Here is an 18,925-nt window from a genome sequence, read left to right on the forward strand (position 1 = left end):
TAGAGATCATGGCGGAAAAAATGACACCCCATACAGCCCCATAGGTGAAAAAATAAAACCGTTATAAGCGTCACAATAGGCCCATTTTATTAATATTTAATTGCCAAAAAAAAGGATTTCATAAAAAAATATATATATAACATTAGAGAATCTGTGTAACCTGCATATGGTTGTGCTCGGACTGACCTATAGAATAATAGTGTCATGTCGCTGTTACCATATAGTGCATTACGTAGACACAGGAACCCCCCAAACGTTACCATATTGCATTCTTTTTTACGATTTCACCTATTTATATCTTCATAAATAATATATTTGGAATTCCATCGTACATGTTATGGTAAAATGAATGACGCCATTACACAGTACAACTATTCCTGTAAAAAACAAGCACTTACATGGCTTGTAGATAGAAAACTGAGAGTGCTAGAGCTCTTAGAAGGGGAGGAGGGAAAAACGAAAACACTAAGATCAGAATTTGCGCGGTCCACTGGGTCATTTTGGGCCTGGTCCTCAAAGGGTTAATAAACCCCATAGACACGCTTAGGATGCATGTCAGGAGCTTCTCTGCGGTAAGCTGTTTGTAATAACTCTTAAGGCCCTATTACACAGAACAATTATTGGACGTTATGGCCAATAATCGTCCCGTGTATTAGAAGGCAAAGATCAGCCGACATGAACAATGTCGGCTGATCGTTGCTGTCGTTTGTCTTTCAACATGTTGAAAGACAAACAAGTGTCATAGCAGCAGCGCTGACAGCGGTCGTTTTCTCCTCTGTTGCCCCGTGTAATAGGGGCTTTAATCATAGCCTTTGTACCGGTATATAAGAGTTTGCAAAGTTGCCTTATGGTTTGTGCCGTAGTGGCTAAGGTGTGTAACGCCTCCTTACAGTTTGAATTAGACTGTACGTGTTGTGTATGCTTTGTATACGAACTAATGCCAAAAGCACATAAAATATGAATTAATACAATTGTCCCCAGTATTAAAATTCATGATATGCTGCTGCCCACGTAAACAATTCAGACCTGCAGTGCCCTCGGCTGTATATTATACATGGTAACATCAAGTGCTTGTACATAGTTCTTTCTGCTTAGGTGCTGAACTCCAGTTTCCAGCTTCCTGTGTATATTACTACCTTTTCTATTTGGCTCCAGAATAGCTGTATGAACAGTGTGGTGGGCCCGTCACACATTAATCTAATACTGTCCACAGTTGCGGATCCATAATTGTCTACAATATAGTACCCAGTGATTTATACATCTGTAGTTGCTATGATTGTGTACAAGGGGCACAGATCAATCCATGGATCCTTGCAAATGCGGATGTTATGGCTACACATCGGATACACGTTGCGGGTCCACAATTACAGAGAGCATTACTGATGTGTGAATGGGGCGCTGGGATAGTTTGAAAAGTTGCTTAAAAGTTTTGTTAATTTACTTTAAATGAAAATATGCCCGGCATGTTCAAACTAAGTAATTTTTTGAGAAAAATCTACTGTGAACTATACCCCAGAAAGCGGAGGAATGCCCCGGGATTCTGCTCTCTATTTTACTCTCTTGCCACCAAGTGGGCTGTGGTTTATGCTGCGGATTAGCCACTTGTAGTGGGCTAATCCATTTGACTTCTGAGGGTGAATAAGTGACACACCTCTTATCTGCACAGGTCTGTGATACAACTAAAAAAAAAAAACTGTGCATGCTGTTCAGTGTGAACTATAGTGAGTATTCTTATTGAAATAAATGCGATGTTTATACCTGATTATTGCACATATGTGCCGTCTCTTCATCCAAGCATGAAAATGTTAGGAAAAAGGTTAGAAAATACACCCTAAGGGTACAAACCCACTTGACGTATTTGCTGCGTGAATCAGTCTTAAAAATAAGCAGGCAAAACGCAGGTTGGCTTTATACGATTGTTCTGCGTTAAAATACGCAATTGCGTATTTTTGAAGCGTGAAGCTTGTTGTTAGCAAAGCATCAGTTGTTAACAACCTGTGCAAAAAACGCATGTAGCTTCACGTTTCAAAAATACGCAACTGCGTATTTTAACAACTGATGCTTTGCTAACAACAAGTTTCACGCTTCAAAAATACGCAATTGCGTATTTTAACACAGAACAATTGTATAAAGCCAACCTGCGTTTTGCCTGCTTATTTTTAAGACTGATTCACGCAGCAAATACGTCAAGTGGGTTTGTACCCTAAGGGTATAAACCCACACACCGTATATGCAGCGTATTTACTGCTGCGATACGCAGCAAATACGCAGCAGATTAGATCTAAATAACTGAACACAGCATCAAGTCTGTACCAACAAATCTTCTGCGTATTTGTTGCGTATCTGCTGTGTATACGCTGTGTGGGTTTGTACCCTAAGTGTAAGAACAGAAGTAATATGATTTGTTCACATACTTAAAACATTTATTGAAGGGGTACTCCACAAAAAATGTTTAGTCAACTGGTGCCAGAAAGTTACACAGAATTGTAAATTAATTAAAAATCTCAAGTCTTCCAGCACTTATCAGCTGTGGATGTCCTACAGGAAGTGGTGTTTTCTTTCTAGTCTGACACAGTGCTCTCTGCTGCCACCTCTGTCTATGACAGGAACTGTTGAGTTTTTTATGGGGATTTGCTACTGCTCTGGCCGTTCCTGATATGGACAGAGGTGGCAGCAGGGATGGATGTGTCAGGCTGGAAAGAATATATCACTTCCTGCAGGACATACAGCAGTTGATAAGTACTGGGAGACTTGAGATTTTTAAGTAGTCTATACAAATCTGCTACAGTTGATTAAAAAAATAACCTTTTTTTTAACCAGAGTATGCCTTAAACCTTACCTTATTATAATTACTATAAATACAATTTATAAAAAAATTGCCTTATTTCAAATAAAGCAAAAAACGTTATAACAGGGAGCAGAGAAGCCGTTTGCTTGTTGTATCCTTAAAGGGTTAAGCATAGGCATGTGCTAGATGAAGCCAGATGAGGAGCTCGCCATAGTCTGCTGTTTGTGTTGTTTCTTAAGGTAACAGTTGTGCGTAATAGAAGAATGTCAACAGGAAGTCAGAATCTGGCAAGGGAGGCATGTACTGTGCAGCCTTCCTAATATACCGTCTCCAGCCAAGCCTCCAAACAGCAGTCGCTTAGTAAAGACTTATAATAATAGGCATGCGTTATATGAGGAGCTGTCATCACCTGTTAAGTGTTATAATTTCTGTACGGAATGGACAGATTGTGGGGAAATTATACCAAAGGGGGAAAAGAAACTTGTTTCGTATCAAAGCAGAGCGAGTCGGAAGGCTGCTGCTTGGGTTTGCCTGATTTAAGGGAGGATGGTATTCTTATGCTAATCCAGGCCTTGGATAAGGAGCAGCGTAGCCCCCTGCACACAATGGAAGTGGAGCCAGGATGTCTGGCCTGTAGTCGAGCGCGCCTTGAAAAGCATGTCAGACAGGGCGCCTGAGGCTGCCTTTGGGGGCAGGAGCTCAAGGAAGAGGAGGGTCCTTGCTTCTTTAGTGTGCTGGCTCTATTCCAGGAGGAGAGACTGCAGATGTTAATTCAAGAAATTCAGGACCCTGGATCACTTTCTTCTGGCTTTAATTTTCTTTGTGCATGTGTGTAACTCTTTCCATGGAGAAACCATTTATCTTTATGCAGCGCAGAAAGTTGCTCCGTCCGGCTTCCTTGGGTTTGGGATAGTGAGAACGAGGAGTCCACCTCTTACTGCCTGCTAATGTGTAGTAGCAGGACGGGAGCAGAGATTCTTTCTAGGGTTGTAAATACAATCACTCATTTCATTTGGAAGAAGCAACGTCTGTTCTTTTGCTTAGATTTCTCTCTAATATTTTGTCTTAATTTTGACTTTAACCGTTTCACGATTAATCCAGGATATGTGTTTGGCCCTAATCATACTGTGTAGTACTTCTGGAAAATGAAATCTGCTGCCAGTCCGTACTCAGTCCATGTGGTATTTGGGGCGATTTGGTTTTAACACTGGGTTTACATACATCCTGCGGTGCGGCTGCGTTTTCCCTCCGACGCAGGAGAAAAAAGCGCTGGAGGGAAACGCATCTTTGAACTGATTCCATTGCTTTCAATGGGACAGTTGAAAGCATGTGGCGTGCAAATAGTGCCACTGCCACATTGCTGCAGAACTTATCCTGCAGTGTCCTGACGCACCGCTGGGCCGGTGATACGGCGACCACATCCATTGAAGTCTATGGAGCGCCAGAGGCCTTGTCGGTACCGACGCATGTATTTATGCACCATTCGGCCTTTGGCACTCCAAGGTAAGGTGTCCCCAGCACTGGCAGTAGGGGCAGCACTGTATAGGAGATGTCCTCATTTCCTGCTGCGCCCAGTAGAGGGCCCCAATATGAGTGTATCTCCCCCCCCCCCCCCCCCATTGTAGTTCACCTGCTCTGATGGCCCGGATGCTACCTTCTGTAGTAGCTGACCCCATAGGAGATGTCCCTATGTAAAGGGCTCTGATGTGAGTTCTCTCCCCCCCCCCCCCCCCCCCCCCCCCCCAGTTGTTCACCTGCTCTGGTGCTGCCTTCTATAGAAGCTGACCCTCTAATAGATGGCCCCCTGTGCAGTGTACCCCTAAGTGGATCATCTACTCTAGGGGTACACCTCACAGCGTGCCATCTACTCCTGTGCTTCTGCCCCCTATAGTAGATATCCACTATACGTAGAAAAAAACTTATCACATCTAATATAATAATAAACTTATGGCAACTGATTGGAACTAATGCCAAATTATGGTTTTTATTGAAAAAAAGGCTAGAAAACCTGATGACAACTGGTTGTGACATCAGTTGTGGACAGTTTCTTCCAAAAAATGGAAACTGATGCAACATTCCACTCCATTCCACATTCCACTTTGTCCAATTTTTATTCGGCCAATCTGTGATCTGTGAATCCACCCACGATTAACTGGGTTAGTGAAACTCCCATGACATTTGCCGGCATTGCAGTGTTGCCAAATGAATATAGCAGTGTTCATCCTGAATCACCCACATGGACTTGGCCTAGAATGGTTGCAGATTTTTTTGGAATTTATATCTTGATGGCTGATCCTCATGATAGGCCATCAGTGTCTGGTCGGGCAAGCCACAACAACACATACACAATAAATGGTATCGGAAGCAGTGTGCTGCTCATTGTGTGGTGGTGGAGCCAGGTTACTGCAACACAGCTAGTTTTAAAAGTCAATGAGACATGAGTTGCTGTAACCCCTAGGCCCATATTAGATAGCCCGAGCCATTTAGTAAACAAGTGCCAGTCATATTAATCGTCTCTTGTGTTCTTAGCCTGTTTACTTGGCTTAAGGCCCTATTCCACGGGACGATTATAATCTGTTACGGCAACGATCAGCCAACATCGTTTATAGTTTGTCTTTCAAGCATGTTGGAAAACAAACGTCTGCTATAGCAGTGTTCTGCTGCCGTCGCTCTTTGGAATAGGAGCGGCGGCAGTAGACCGCCACTATCCTCTATAGGCTGCCCAGACAATCTAGTGATCACCCGGGCAGCCCGCCCGCAGCTCTGCTTTAAAGGGGAACTCCGGGTAGAGGTACAATTTTTTTTTTACTTCTGCAGAAGCATAAAGCATTACTTATCTATCTATTCCATTTTTGAAGCTACCAAAAATCCATTTGTTTTGGGGGGGTTTTGTTCTGTTATGGGTTTTTTTGCACTTCCTGGTTGAGCAGTTGTACACAGTACTTCAGGTTCCAGAATGCAATGCTTTCCCTCAGCTGTTCATCACAGTCCCCCACCCTGCCCATTCCCTGCCCAAATCTGTTGCAGAACATCTAGGCTGTGTTCACACATTGCAGTTTCATTGTTACTGAATTATTTGCAGTACTTTATTATCTCATTGTTATCCCACCCACACACAGCACGCTGTATTCTCTACCTGTAACACCACACAGCACGCTGTATTCTCTACCTGTAACGCTGATATTGGAATAAAGTAAAAAATATTTTAATTTTTTTTTCTTTTCATTTCCACGCACATACTTTGATCAAGCATCTTTTATCTTTGAAGTTGAGCCCCACAATAAGACTCTGACCCTCTCTGCCGTTTAGTATCATTTAATTGTGTTACTGCATCATTTTTGTGAATACGCTGCAGTACTGCAATGACTCTCCAACATGTGTGAACATAGCCCTAATTTCACTGCACAATCTGCAAAATCAGTACAACACCTGCTTCTGGCTGGTCAGAGATGGTGAATCACTCAGGTGATTGGGTGATCCAGCCAAGCCTCCTGGGAGATCACGCCCTGCCCCCTGTCTGCATCATCAGCCTTATCTCAGCAAACACACACAATGTGAGACAGAGGCATGGAAAATTTGTCTCCTAAGGGGGGAGAGCAGAGGGAGCAGGAGACAATGTGGATTGGCACAGGGGCAATTTTTCTTCACTTCCTGGATTTCTATCAGCTACCAGTGTGGCAGAACCGTACAGATACGGTAATACATTGTAAAGACACATCTATATAACTTTTAATGTACTTTTAATAGAAAACAAGTTTTATTTATCCGGAGTTCCCCTTTAGGGTGCGTTCACACCTACAGGATTCGCAGCAGATTTGATGGTGCAGATTTGATGCTGTGTTCAGTTATTTAAATGAAATCTGCTGTGGATTTGCTGCGATCCGCAGCAGAAAATCCGCTGCGGATCCGGTAAGTGTGAACGTACCCTTAATGTATCCCATCAGTGAGAGCTCAACTGCTGTAACACAGTGTGGCCACTACACAATGAACAGAGCCAAAGCTGAAGGTGTAACTATCCTCTTTCGCTGGCAGCAGGTTACAATGTTATAATCCTGCCGCCGCAGCACTCTCAATGAAGGCGCTCATCGGAGACTAAATTCTTTCCGCTGCACTGTTCAGTCTCCGGAGCGCCTGTGCATAGGGAGTGTGACAGCAGGATTTTAACAGTGTTTCCTGACGCTAACAAAAGATGATGGTTAAACTTTAGGATAGACAAAAGAAAAGGCAGTTGTCTGTGCACGGAAGATGTGCAACGGACCAGATTCACAAACCTCCCAGCATTGTGTATCATTGTGATGCCGGGAGCAATGCTGATAGGTTCCCAGCTGCACAGTATGGATATACTGTGCAGCTCCTTAAGCCTACCAGCGCCCTCCGCGGGGATGTTTGACAGGCAGAGGCCACTTAGGCTGCATTCCCATGTTCCGCGTGGAATGCCTGTAACGGACTCTCCCACAGACGTGGAATGCCTGTAACGGACTCTCCCACAGACGTGGAATGCCTGTAACGGACTCTCCCCTGCCCGGGCAGCATCTGTAATTATATGCTGGGAGCAGAGGAACTGTACAGAGATGCACCGCGCTGTAATGAATCAGGCGCGTGGCGCTGTACAATTCCTCCGCACCCAGCATCTAATTACAGATGCTGCCCGGTCGGGGGGGGGGGGCGGGGTAGGGGGGGATGCAGCCTAACGGCTTTCTCTGCCTGTCAATCATCCTTGCAGAGAGCGGTGACTAGTCATGGACCATATCAGTTTGGAAAAAAAAATATGGACACAATCGTGCTGATTGGTTCACTTTTGAATCTCTGGTGGTTCTTTAATCTGGTCCGTTGCCCATCTTCCATGCATGGACCATATTCCGAGCATGTTAATGCGCCCTTAGACTTTAAAAGAATTAAATCAGGTATTGATAAAGATGGTCACTTTTGCTATGTTAACTATATTTGTAGAAAATAGAATAATATCCTTATGCCTAAATATCACTAAATATATGCTCGCCTAAAAATCTAATAGTTTGCCAGCTGAACACTGGGATAACACATACATCTTGTCTAGTCTGCAGAAATTCTCCTGTGCGTGTCGACCCTCATCTGAGGAGCTTTTCCTCTCTGTAGTAGAAGTGCCAAGTACATTGTATGTTGCGGCCTATCTTGCAGCACATGATGGTCTTGCCGTCTTTTCTGTGTGTAATACGGTCCCCCCCTGTTGTTAGCCTGTCTCCCTTCTCTTGTGGTGATGAATCCTTTTTGTTTCCTAATTACTGAAAAGTCACAGATGTGTGAAAAGTAGGCCACAGGTCGAAGGCTGCGTGCCCCTTACCCAGTGAAATTGGAAATGACAGGAATCCTTTGCTCCCCCACTAATTTGCCTGTGTGTTACATGGCTGCAGAGCCCCAATTAAAGAGGAAAGTTCTTGGATTCTGATGAAAAGACAGATTGAGTTATTTATGGTGGAAGCAGCCACCAACAGTAATTGAGGCACATCCTTGAACAAATACAAATTATTCCATTCAGGAATAGCGCCAGGCTGACAGGGTCGTGCAGGTCAAGCTCACCGAAACAAGAGGCCAATGAAAGCCAAAATTTGCTTTCCATTCATCTTAACACAAATCTCCTTTGTCTCCATTAACCGTTTAGGTGTGTGGGTAGTGCCACAATTTCTTTGAGGTTTAGTTGTCCTTTCCATCAGAGGTTTCAGGCAAAATTTCTGAAAATTGATCAAAAGTATGAATATCCTAGTATTTACGTGAAATGTGATGCATAGTTTTGTAGCAGGAATAAACATTAGATGTGAAATTGTAATTATGTCACTGGGGGATAAAGCCGATGGCTATCCTCATTTTTACACAGACAAATTAATAGCCTGAAATCAAGGTCCAATGCAGCCATTTATTGAGTGGGAAAGGCTGTACGCATTGCTTTACAGCTTTGTGGGAAATTAGCAAGAAATAACTTTAATATTTTTATTCTGTTTTGTGCTGGACTTTTTGCTTTAATGGGTCATACACTGTGATTTACAGCTAGGAATATAGACTTTAGTGTCTGTCCCCGACTAGGACCACCCACAACACCCAAAAATATTTAAAAATGTGTACAGGGAACCAAACCAACATATTACAAGTTATACTTCGAAACCATAGGACCCTATTACACGGAGTGATGATCTGCCAAATCAGGCAGATTTTGGCAGATTATCGCTCCGTTTAATAAAGACAATGATCAGCCGATTATGATTGTTGGCTGATCGTGTCTTTTGGTCCTGATTTAAAAATGCCTCTCCACGCTCCCCGGTGTCTTCCTAGCTTCTCCCCACAGCTGCCAATGCAACTTCAGAGCCAGTCAGACAGGCTGCTCAGCATATCACTGGCCGGGACAGGACCGCCGCAGCCAGTGATTGGCTGAGTGGCCAGTCACTTCAGAGACCAGCTCTGGAGTTCCACCGGAGGCTGCAGGCAGAAGCAAAGAGAACATTGGGGAGTGTGGCGAGGTAACGTATGAACTCCACTTTTAAAGCAAGGGCTGCACGATAATCAGGCTGTGTAACTCTGGCTCAGTCAAAGAGTGCCGATTGGCACTCGGTTACTATAATGATTGGGTGGTGTAATACGGTCCATATCAATCTACTCCTACTACTCTGCACCATACTGCCCACAGGCAAGGCACCACTCTCATTGCTCATGATACACTGATACATGTTTTTTTTCCCCCTATTTTATTTACAGGATCGGTAAACCAAAGAAAATTCGAGGACACTGCAAATAGCTCCTTGTCTCCATCTTCAGCCATTTGGTGAAATGCTGCCATTCAGGAACATGAAAATGATAGAACCAGTAATAGCTGCTTTGGTTGGGTTTATTTTATTAGCTACTCACAGTCAAGGTGAGTTATCGGGTTTCCTGTCATTTTTATAAAACTAAATAATTAATGTGCTTGCATGGTTCTCGGGGACAAACCCTTTACAGAAAACATCAAGGATAAGTGCAACAATACATTTTTTTTTGTCCCATGAATTCTTCCTACCCTTCAATCTATGTAATTTCTGTAAAAGTTGTGACTGTTGTGCTGTAATTGTAAGGTCATCTCCATGTGAAAATGTTGAAATAGAACACAAACAGCTGCACATATACAGCTGCTGGTGGCGGCATGACCCTAAAATTACATTCCTGCTGTGGGTGCTAACTTGAAGTGACTGTGTCGCCTATTTTATATTTTAATATCTATTAGAGCCAGATAAGGCAGTCTGTGGTATTACAGTCCAGCTCTTATTAACTTAAATGGAACTGAGCTGCAGAAACACATCCTAACTATGGACAATAGTGGTTTCTGGAAGAAAGTGGCCATGTTTTTTGTATATATGAAGACAAGGAAAACAGTACTGCACAGAAAAATCATAGAATCAGATCTTCTAAGGCTGGGGTCACACTACGGAACCCGAGCGGAGAATTTCCAATGGATTCCGTAGCCCGTACCCGTTCACGGCCGCGTGCCTCTCAGCCCGCTCCATAGACACCATTCTTTGGGTGGCCCGATTCCGTTATCCGCTAAAAGAATTGACGTGTCAATTCTTTCGACGTAATGCGGAATCTGCCTGTGTATAGAATGGTGTCTATGGCACGGACGGAGAGGCACGCGGCAGTGAACGAGTACGCGCAACGGAATCCGTAGGAAATTCTCAGCTCTGGTTCCGTAGTGTGAACCCAGCCTAAGAATGGCAAGGATCGATGGATCTAGCATGGAGTAAAAACTTGTATTTATTTCACTGCATTAAAAATACAGGCAAGACACCATGTAGACTCCACCTGCCACACCTCTACACATTTCGGGCAAGTGCGCCCTTTGTCAGTTTTTTTTTTTTTTTTTTTTGCAAAGGCCGCATGCACCCAAAACATGTAGAGGTGTGGCTGGTGGAGTCTGCAAGGTGTCTTGGCCAGTGATTGACTAAGCTGCCTGTCACTTCAGCTGCGATGAGTAGGGACACTGGGGAGAGTGTACAGGTAAGTATATCATTTATGTTCTATATAAAGCAAAGGCTGCCCGGATATGGGTAATGATACTGTAAAATAGGCTCTGTAAGAGAACTCTGATCAAACAGATGGGCACTCTCTTACAACAATCGGGCCATATAATACGGCCCTTACTGACCAGTCTGGTGGGAGATAGGAGAAGCTACTAGCGAAGACTGTAATGCATTCCTGAGGAAATACAGCTACTTCATTGTCACAGGGGTCTGTCCCACAGAAAGTGAAGACACCAGAGCTGCAGTGAGGTGAAGAAATGGGCTCAAAGGTGCAAATGTCACTGGAGAGCAATTCCCCCCCCCCCCCCCCCCCCCCCCAATGAATAACTGTTAAATGTTGGTGTATATTACTCCAGAGCTTTGGTTTTCATTTTGTGCAATAACCATTTTATTTTACACATTATGGCACCACCTGGTGTAAAGTACTGCTCACCTAATGAGTATCTGAGGACACACATGTGCACTCACTGTTCCTGCAGTCTGGTGTCTACGTCTCTACATTCCCTGCAGAGCCGATAGTCTGTGGATGCCACACTGTATATGCCTTTACTACTCTGGAATATCATGGTAACTGTCTTAGGTAAGAGAGGGAATATATTAGCAGCTGCCAGAGGAGGAAGGAGACTGAGTACTAAGAGCCCATCCCCAGCAGTACAGGGAAATACAAGGGTGGAGCTGAAGCAAGAAAGATGAGCCGTCCTGTGTGTATAAATAAGGAGTAGCACTATATCCATCATTTATTTATCTTTTATGAGGCATTTTTCAGCAGATACCTGCTCTGACATTTGTCTTTTAGTTCTCTTATTCCCTTGTACTATTGATCCATTCAATGTTAGCTGAAAATACAATGCCTCTGTAACTTACTTTTTGTAAAATTCACTGCAGTTTTTAAAAGCATTTCAGAATTTTTAGTATGAAAGATTTAACATACTGTGATACTATAATTTTTGCCAATATTCAGAGTAGAATATGCAGAGGCATAGTGATTAGAAACTTTTATGCAAACACTTAAGGGGTAGTTTTTAATCTAGCACCATGTGACAGTTATATAACTTTGTCATATGCTGCTATTACATATTCAGGGGGAATTCCGCGGCTGGAAGAGCAGTCACTTATACCTCTTCCCCCACCATGTCATCCTCTCTCCAGCGGCCATTTTATGTCAATGCATCAATTTGATGCCAAGTTGGAAGCTGTCTTGAGTGTCGGTCCCCTAGTTAGGCCAGGCCCTGGCTCCCATTGCCTGAGCAAGCTAAAAGCCACATGGCTAGGTGGGTATTTGTTGGCGTGGGCATATAGGTGGGTGGACAATGAGGCGCACAGCATAATGTGTTTTTTAATAGTAAGACAGTGCACGTCACGCTGCAGAGACAGTGGGTGCAGGGGATATGGGCAGCGAGAATGCCAGTATCAGGCATACAGTGTTGCAGAAAGATGGCAAGACCTATGCTCAGCTTTAGAATTATTATTATTTATTTTTTTTTCTTAAGGATTGCTTAACTCCTAGTCGATGAGCCTCTGTTTCTCCCCTCTTATTCTACAACAATTCTTATTTTAGATTCTGTTTTATTCCCTAGTGCCTTTCCCTAAAATTATTGTAGTTCATGACCGTTCAGTGCATCAGTCAATGACATGTTATGTGAATTCCCATCGTAAATTCTTTCCCCATTAAATGAAGTGAGATATTTCGGTTTTCTTTGCCACAATTGGCACAATATATAAATCTGTCATCTGCGACTAACAAATGAAATTTGTGATAAATTATGAAAGTTGTAAAGAGAAAAACCTTTGCAGATTATGGCAGGAGCATAAAAACATAGTGACAGGATGACACTATATCAGGAAAAATTCAGATACGTTCTAACATTAATATTTGTGTGCCGTTGGTCCTTGTCGGCACACCCTGTCAGACCCTTTCCTTCCTGTAGAGAGTAGTGTAGCTAGCAGATTACTATCTCTGGCTGCTTGCATTGTACCCTGTAGGGAGATACAGGAAAGCCAAGGCTGAAATGGGAAGGCCTTGTTCACACATGTTGCACTTTCATTGCAGTACTGCAGTGGTTTCAGTGAAACTGCAGTGAGGGTCGACAGTCGTAGTGGATTAAAGTTCTGTGTGTTGCAAAATACCCATTCTCCATCTGCCTTTTCATTTATGGTTCGGGTATGTTCACACTGAGCAAATCAGGCTGAATTCCGTGGCGGAACCCCTCCTGTTTCAGTGTGCCAATGGGAGAGCTAGCGTGTGACATGTTAATTCTTAGTGTGAACATACCCTCACTCTAGCTTTAAAAATAAATAAATCTTTAAAAATTTTCATTTCATTTTTACATAAATTTTATAAATGGTCTGTGTATATATATAATATTATATAATTATGTGTGTGTGTGTGTGTGTGTGTGTGTATATATATATATATATATATATATATATATATATATATATATATATATATATATATATATATATATATATATATATATAATATTACTAGAAAATGTACCCGGCGCTGCCCGGGTATAAAGTGTCGGTGTGTATAGAGGGTCCTGTATACCTGTAGTATAGAGTTGGTGGAGGTGCTGTATACCTGTAGTATAGAGTTGGTGGAGGTCTTGTATACCTGTAGTATAGAGTTCGGGGTCCTGTATACCTGTAGTGTATAGTTTGGGGTTCTTTATACCTGTAGTATAGAGTTGGTGGAGGTGCTGTATACCTGTAGTATAGAGTTGGTGGAGGTCTTGTATACCTGTAGTATAGAGTTCGGGGTCCTGTATACCTGTAGTGTATAGTTTGGGGTTCTTTATACCTGTAGTATAGAGTTGGTGGAGGTGCTGTGGCAGTGTTATCCAGTCACAGTATGGCGGTATTGGTCAGGTCTGGTATGGCGGTGTTATCCAGTCACAGTATGGTGGTATTGGTCAGGTCTGGTATGGTATGGCAGATTCATCCAGTCACAGTATGGCGGTATTGGTAAGGTCTGGTATAGTGGTGTTATCCAGTCACTGTATGGCTGTATTGGTAAGGTCTGGTATAGTGGTGTTATCCAGTCACAGTAAGGTGGTATTGGTCAGGTCTGGTATGGCGGTGTTATCCAGTCACAGTGTGTTGGTATTGGTCAGGTCTGGTATGGCGGTGTTATCCAGTCACAGTATGGCGGTATTGGTCAGGTCTGGTGTGGCGGTGTTATCCGGTCACAGTATGGCGGTATTGGTCAGGTCTGGTTTGGCGGTCTTATTTGGTATGGTATGACAGTGTTATCCAGTCACAGTATGGCGGTATTGGTCAGGTCTGGTATGGCAGTGTTATCCAGTCACAGTATGGCGGTATTGGTCAGGTCTGGTGTGGCGGTGTTAAATGTGACGTGTGGAGCTTTTACCTACCTATCCTGATGCTAATTGGTGAGTGAGGATGGGGCGTCCTCAGGTTTAGTGCTTAGGGCAGCAGCAGCTGGTAATACTGCCCTGTATACATGTACTGTAGAGATGGAGTAGGGGGTCCTGTATACCTGTAGTGCCCTGTATATACATGTACTGTATAGATGGAGTAGGGGGTCCTGTATACATGTAATGTATAGATGGAATAGGGGGTCCTGTATATACATGTAATGTATAGATGGAGTAGGGGGTCCTGTATATACATGTAATGTATAGATGGAGTAGGGGGTCCTGTATATACATGTACTGTATAGATGGAGTAGGGGGTCCTGTATATACATGTACTGTATAGATGGAGTAGGGGGTCCTGTATATACATGTACTGTATAGATGGAGTAGGGGGTCCTGTATATAGATGTACTGTATAGATGGAGTAGGGGGTCCTGTATATAGATGTACTGTATAGATGGAGTAGGGGGTCCTGTATATAGATGTACTGTATAGATGGAGTAGGGGGTCCTGTATATAGATGTACTGTATAGATGGAGTAGGGGGTCCTGTATATACATGTACTGTATAGATGGAGTAGGGGGTCCTGTATATACATGTACTGTATAGATGGAGTAGGGGGTCCTGTATATACATGTACTGTATAGATGGAGTAGGGGGTCCTGTATATAGATGTACTGTATAGATGGAGTAGGGGGTCCTGTATATACATGTACTGTATAGATGGAGTAGGGGGTCCTGTATATACATGTACTGTATAGATGGAGTAGGGGGTCCTGTATATAGATGTACTGTATAGATGGAGTAGGGGGTCTACCAGTTATTACTGTGGATGTTGTGAGGCAGCTTCCCTAGCAACCATTGCTCCCTGTGAAAATGAAAGCAGTAATCCTATTGGTTGCTAAGGCTAGGTTCACACTGCGTTTTCAGCATCCGTTTAACGGATCCGTTTTTTTTAATGTCCAGGAAAATAGGGTCAGCAACGTTTTTTTTGTCCGTTTTGGTCCGTCAAAAAAAAAACAGATCCGTTTTTTTTTTTATAATGGAAGTCAATGGAAAAACGGATGCACACAAATGAATCCGTTTTTTGCAATCCGTTTTTCATGCGTTTTTTTGCAAAAAACGGATGCGTTAAACGGATGCTGAAAACGCAGTGTGAACCTAGCCTAAGGCTCCAACTGCCGTGTCTGCTGCAGCTAATTATATCACCTGTGTTTGCAGTGAGGAGATTTTACCATTCATCTCTATGGGGCGCTCTTTCCCCTCCCCCTCCCCTCCTGTACATCTGGCGGGGACGGGACTTTCGCTAAAACCTTCCCGGGCACCCAATGTATATGTGTGCCAAATTTGGGGTCAAACGGTTCAGGCGTTTGAAAGTCTGTAGAGGACAGACAGACAGAAGGACAGACAGACTTTCATTTTTATGATATAGATATATATATATATAGTGTGTATGTATGTATGTGTGTATATATATATATATATATATATATATATATATATATATATATATATATATATATATATATATTCTTTATTTTCCAAAAAACACTGAGGTGGTACAGCCACAGCCAACAAGTCCCCACAAAAAACAGCCATCAAACCAATATCAGTAAATATCCAATTATCCAATAATATTAAAGTACAACTCTCATATTACAAATAGTCCTCTGTAATTCATGGGTCAATCGGTGTCTGGGCTGCCCCACCCTCGGTAAGTTTTTATCAGAACATGTACCACACCCAGACGACGTGCTACGAAGAGTGAGAAAGACATCCAGGGAATCCTGGAAGAAAGAGAAGACGCACAAACAAGGAAAAGATCACAGACAGACAAGAGACAAAATAGGACGAAGGTCCTCATTAATATAGTTTTTGTTCTATCAATCTAATCTAAATATAAAAACCAGAGGGTGAAGCATTTCCTCCATATATCAGTAACAGAGCACTGGCCCTATTAGATGAGGGTAGTCAGGGAACAGTAAGAGATCACTATTTGGTTTCTCTTTGAGATGAAAGACATTAGGTCGGTGAAGTCTCTGGAGACCCCCATACACTTTATATTGACAGCTAAACCCACTGCTCATCTGACATAAGTATGAAAGGACTTAAGGGTCAGTGCCCAATCGCAGCTTACAGTATCGGACCTAATAGAGCCACACCCTATAAACATAAGGCCCTGGGCTGCATTGCAAACCCACTGTCGCCCAGCAATTGTGTCACCAGGTTGCCAATGGCATCACAAATCCTTATTGATCACCTATGTGCCACAGTTGTGATTTTACTAGCGTGTGTAAAGGCTTCAACTTGCAGGAACCAGAGAAACCTCCAGTCCTGCCAGTTAGTAAAGGGGAACTCTGGTGTATCCCTCCCAAGATATAGCTGTGTAAAGGTGGCAGTCTATCCTAAAGCACTTAGTGAGCACTGTAAAAACATATATGTGTGGTCACTATGGGGCAATGTCGACAACCTTTTCAGAGTAACTATGTTATGTTATGGTCAGCTTTATTGAAGCTTTAGGGCTAGGTTACATCCTTAATTTCATTAAAATGCCACACTGTTTTGCCCATCCCAGCAATGTTTTTTTGGGAGCTTGTCTGGTTTTCAACCATGTTGCTTTGCCAGTCATATGTTTTCAATGGCACTTGGTGAAGGGGTCCAGGAGTGTCTCATTTCAAGCTTATACTAAGAAAATAAAGTGTTCTTCCAGTGGCGCCAAGCAAATCAGCCCCAAAGGAAAGTTCACTCTATCACCTTGACAAACATAAATGCACACTTGTTCAAAGTTAAAATATGGTTTATTTTCTTAGTCTTGTGCTTCACCTGCGACACTCAGAAAAAAAATTAGTTTCACTCTCGCACTATTTCTTCTCAACATTGAAAAGCCCTCGCAAACTCTTACTGTTAATCTGCAGCCTGTGAGATGTGCGTTATATTAGTGGAACATGGCACTGTACAGAGCATCTTTAATTGGGCCATAACTTTACAAGTAATGGGTGATAATGGCTTAGTTAGGAGGATTCAGCTTGTCTAATCTATAATGCAAGTGAGACATGTTTTATTAATGGTGAGCCTTTCAGTCACATGACTTGAAAAGGCCAACAATGTATGTTGTTAAAGTGTACCTGTCATTTCAAAGGATTAAGGGGTACATTTACCATTGTCTGCGCCTACTTGATCGGAAGAGCAAAATGTATCAGTGTTTGCACCCCAATCAGCCAAAAAACAGGCTGAAAAATCTATGTAAGGTCCAAGCTGGTGTAGATTTCTTCCGTAGTCTGTTGCGCAGCAGTCTCCCCCCTACGCTGGGTTTATCAATAGGAGTGTGTCTGTTGATAATTCCAGTGCCGGGAATCCGCCGAAAATTTAGCCAGGCTTTGAAAGAAAAAAAAAATTACATTGATAAATGTCCCCCTTAATGCTTGATTTTCTCACCTGCACAACAGGAAGTGGAAAGCAAGGAAGAACAACACCTAGTGGCCAGTACTTTTTTAAAACTTTCATGATTTAGTAGGCATTTTTCCACATTTGACATTAACAGACATATAGGTGCTTTAAATCTATACACTAGTATGCTCTGTTTTAACAAAGGACTCTATTACACTGGGTGATTATCAGCCAAACAGACCAATACCGCTCTGTGTAATAGGGCTAGCTATTATCTGATTAGGTCATTTTGAACCATCAGATATCTTTGATTTAGCCACCACATAGTTTCCTGCATAACAGTGGACATGCCTGATCGCAGCAATGGGGCACGCAAACAATCTAGCCCTCCCGGCTTGGGCCATTTAATCGGGCCCGAATGCTGGGAAGCCAAATATTTCAGCATGTTGAGCAGCAACAGGGTTCTTCTTTCACTTGTGAAGCATTGAAGGATATTCAAAAGTGGGTCTATATTGTATGGTAATTGCACAGGTGTTTCTCTAATAACATTAGAATTATAAATTTAATCTACATCATATAACCATACATAATGATGTCTGATGAAACCACAGGGCCCTTATGGTAAATGTTATAAAATACATAAAATATGAGAAATCATAAAAAGTAAAGCTGGCATATTTCTCTTTGTATTTATTTTACTTTTTATGGTTTCTCATATTTTATTTATCTTATTGCCTTTACAGTAAGGGCCCTATGTATTCATCAGACATCACTTGTGTATTTTCTACATCAAATTTATTATTCTAACATTAGAGCAACATCTGTGAAATTACCATACGCTATAGACCTACTTTTCAATACCCTTCAATGCTTCATATAAGTACACTGCTTTAAGGACCAGGCACACACTCTCTGTTGGGTAAATTCTAGTAACCTGGGGTAGTCACAGCCTGGCTAACCTTGGCACACTGAATTTGCTGATCTCTGCTTTCAATTATTGCTGCATATTCTTGTGGTAGTCGCAGAATCCAGCTTTCCCTGTTGTGTTCCTCAGATGTATGTCAAATATTGGGTTTTAGTGAAACATTCGGTCCGGCTTTTTAGTTTCAGCAGCAACCTGTGTGTAATTTCATAACATTGTACCCATGTGAAAATGTGATCATCCATCATGAGCATCCCCTTAAGTCTTTTCAAGCTTTATAAACCCAGCCCTCCACTTGTTAGTATTTGAAGTTGTGGGCATCAATAGGGAGACACCAGATTGGAGCTGCTATGCACAATTGACAGTAGATTATGGGAGAGGCTGGAGGCTATTAACTCTTGCCCTCTGCGGACCTTCATGGTCTGCATGT

General features: G+C 42.6%; 1 protein-coding gene across 3 annotated transcripts in view; it reads left to right on the forward strand.

The window, feature by feature from the left end:
• BMPR1A (bone morphogenetic protein receptor type 1A) overlaps window positions 1-18,925 on the forward strand; it is a 70,349-nt gene that overhangs the window by 36,002 nt on the left and 15,422 nt on the right. For all 3 annotated transcript variants that reach the window (XM_069980657.1, XM_069980659.1, XM_069980658.1), the window contains one exon: window positions 9,512-9,668. In XM_069980657.1, coding sequence (XP_069836758.1) covers window positions 9,584-9,668 — 85 coding nt within the window. In that variant the 5' untranslated portion in view covers window positions 9,512-9,583. The remainder of the gene's footprint in view (window positions 1-9,511; window positions 9,669-18,925) is intronic.

This window comes from Dendropsophus ebraccatus, chromosome 8 (genome assembly GCF_027789765.1).
Source record: "Dendropsophus ebraccatus isolate aDenEbr1 chromosome 8, aDenEbr1.pat, whole genome shotgun sequence".
Taxonomy (NCBI): Eukaryota; Metazoa; Chordata; class Amphibia; order Anura; family Hylidae; genus Dendropsophus; species Dendropsophus ebraccatus.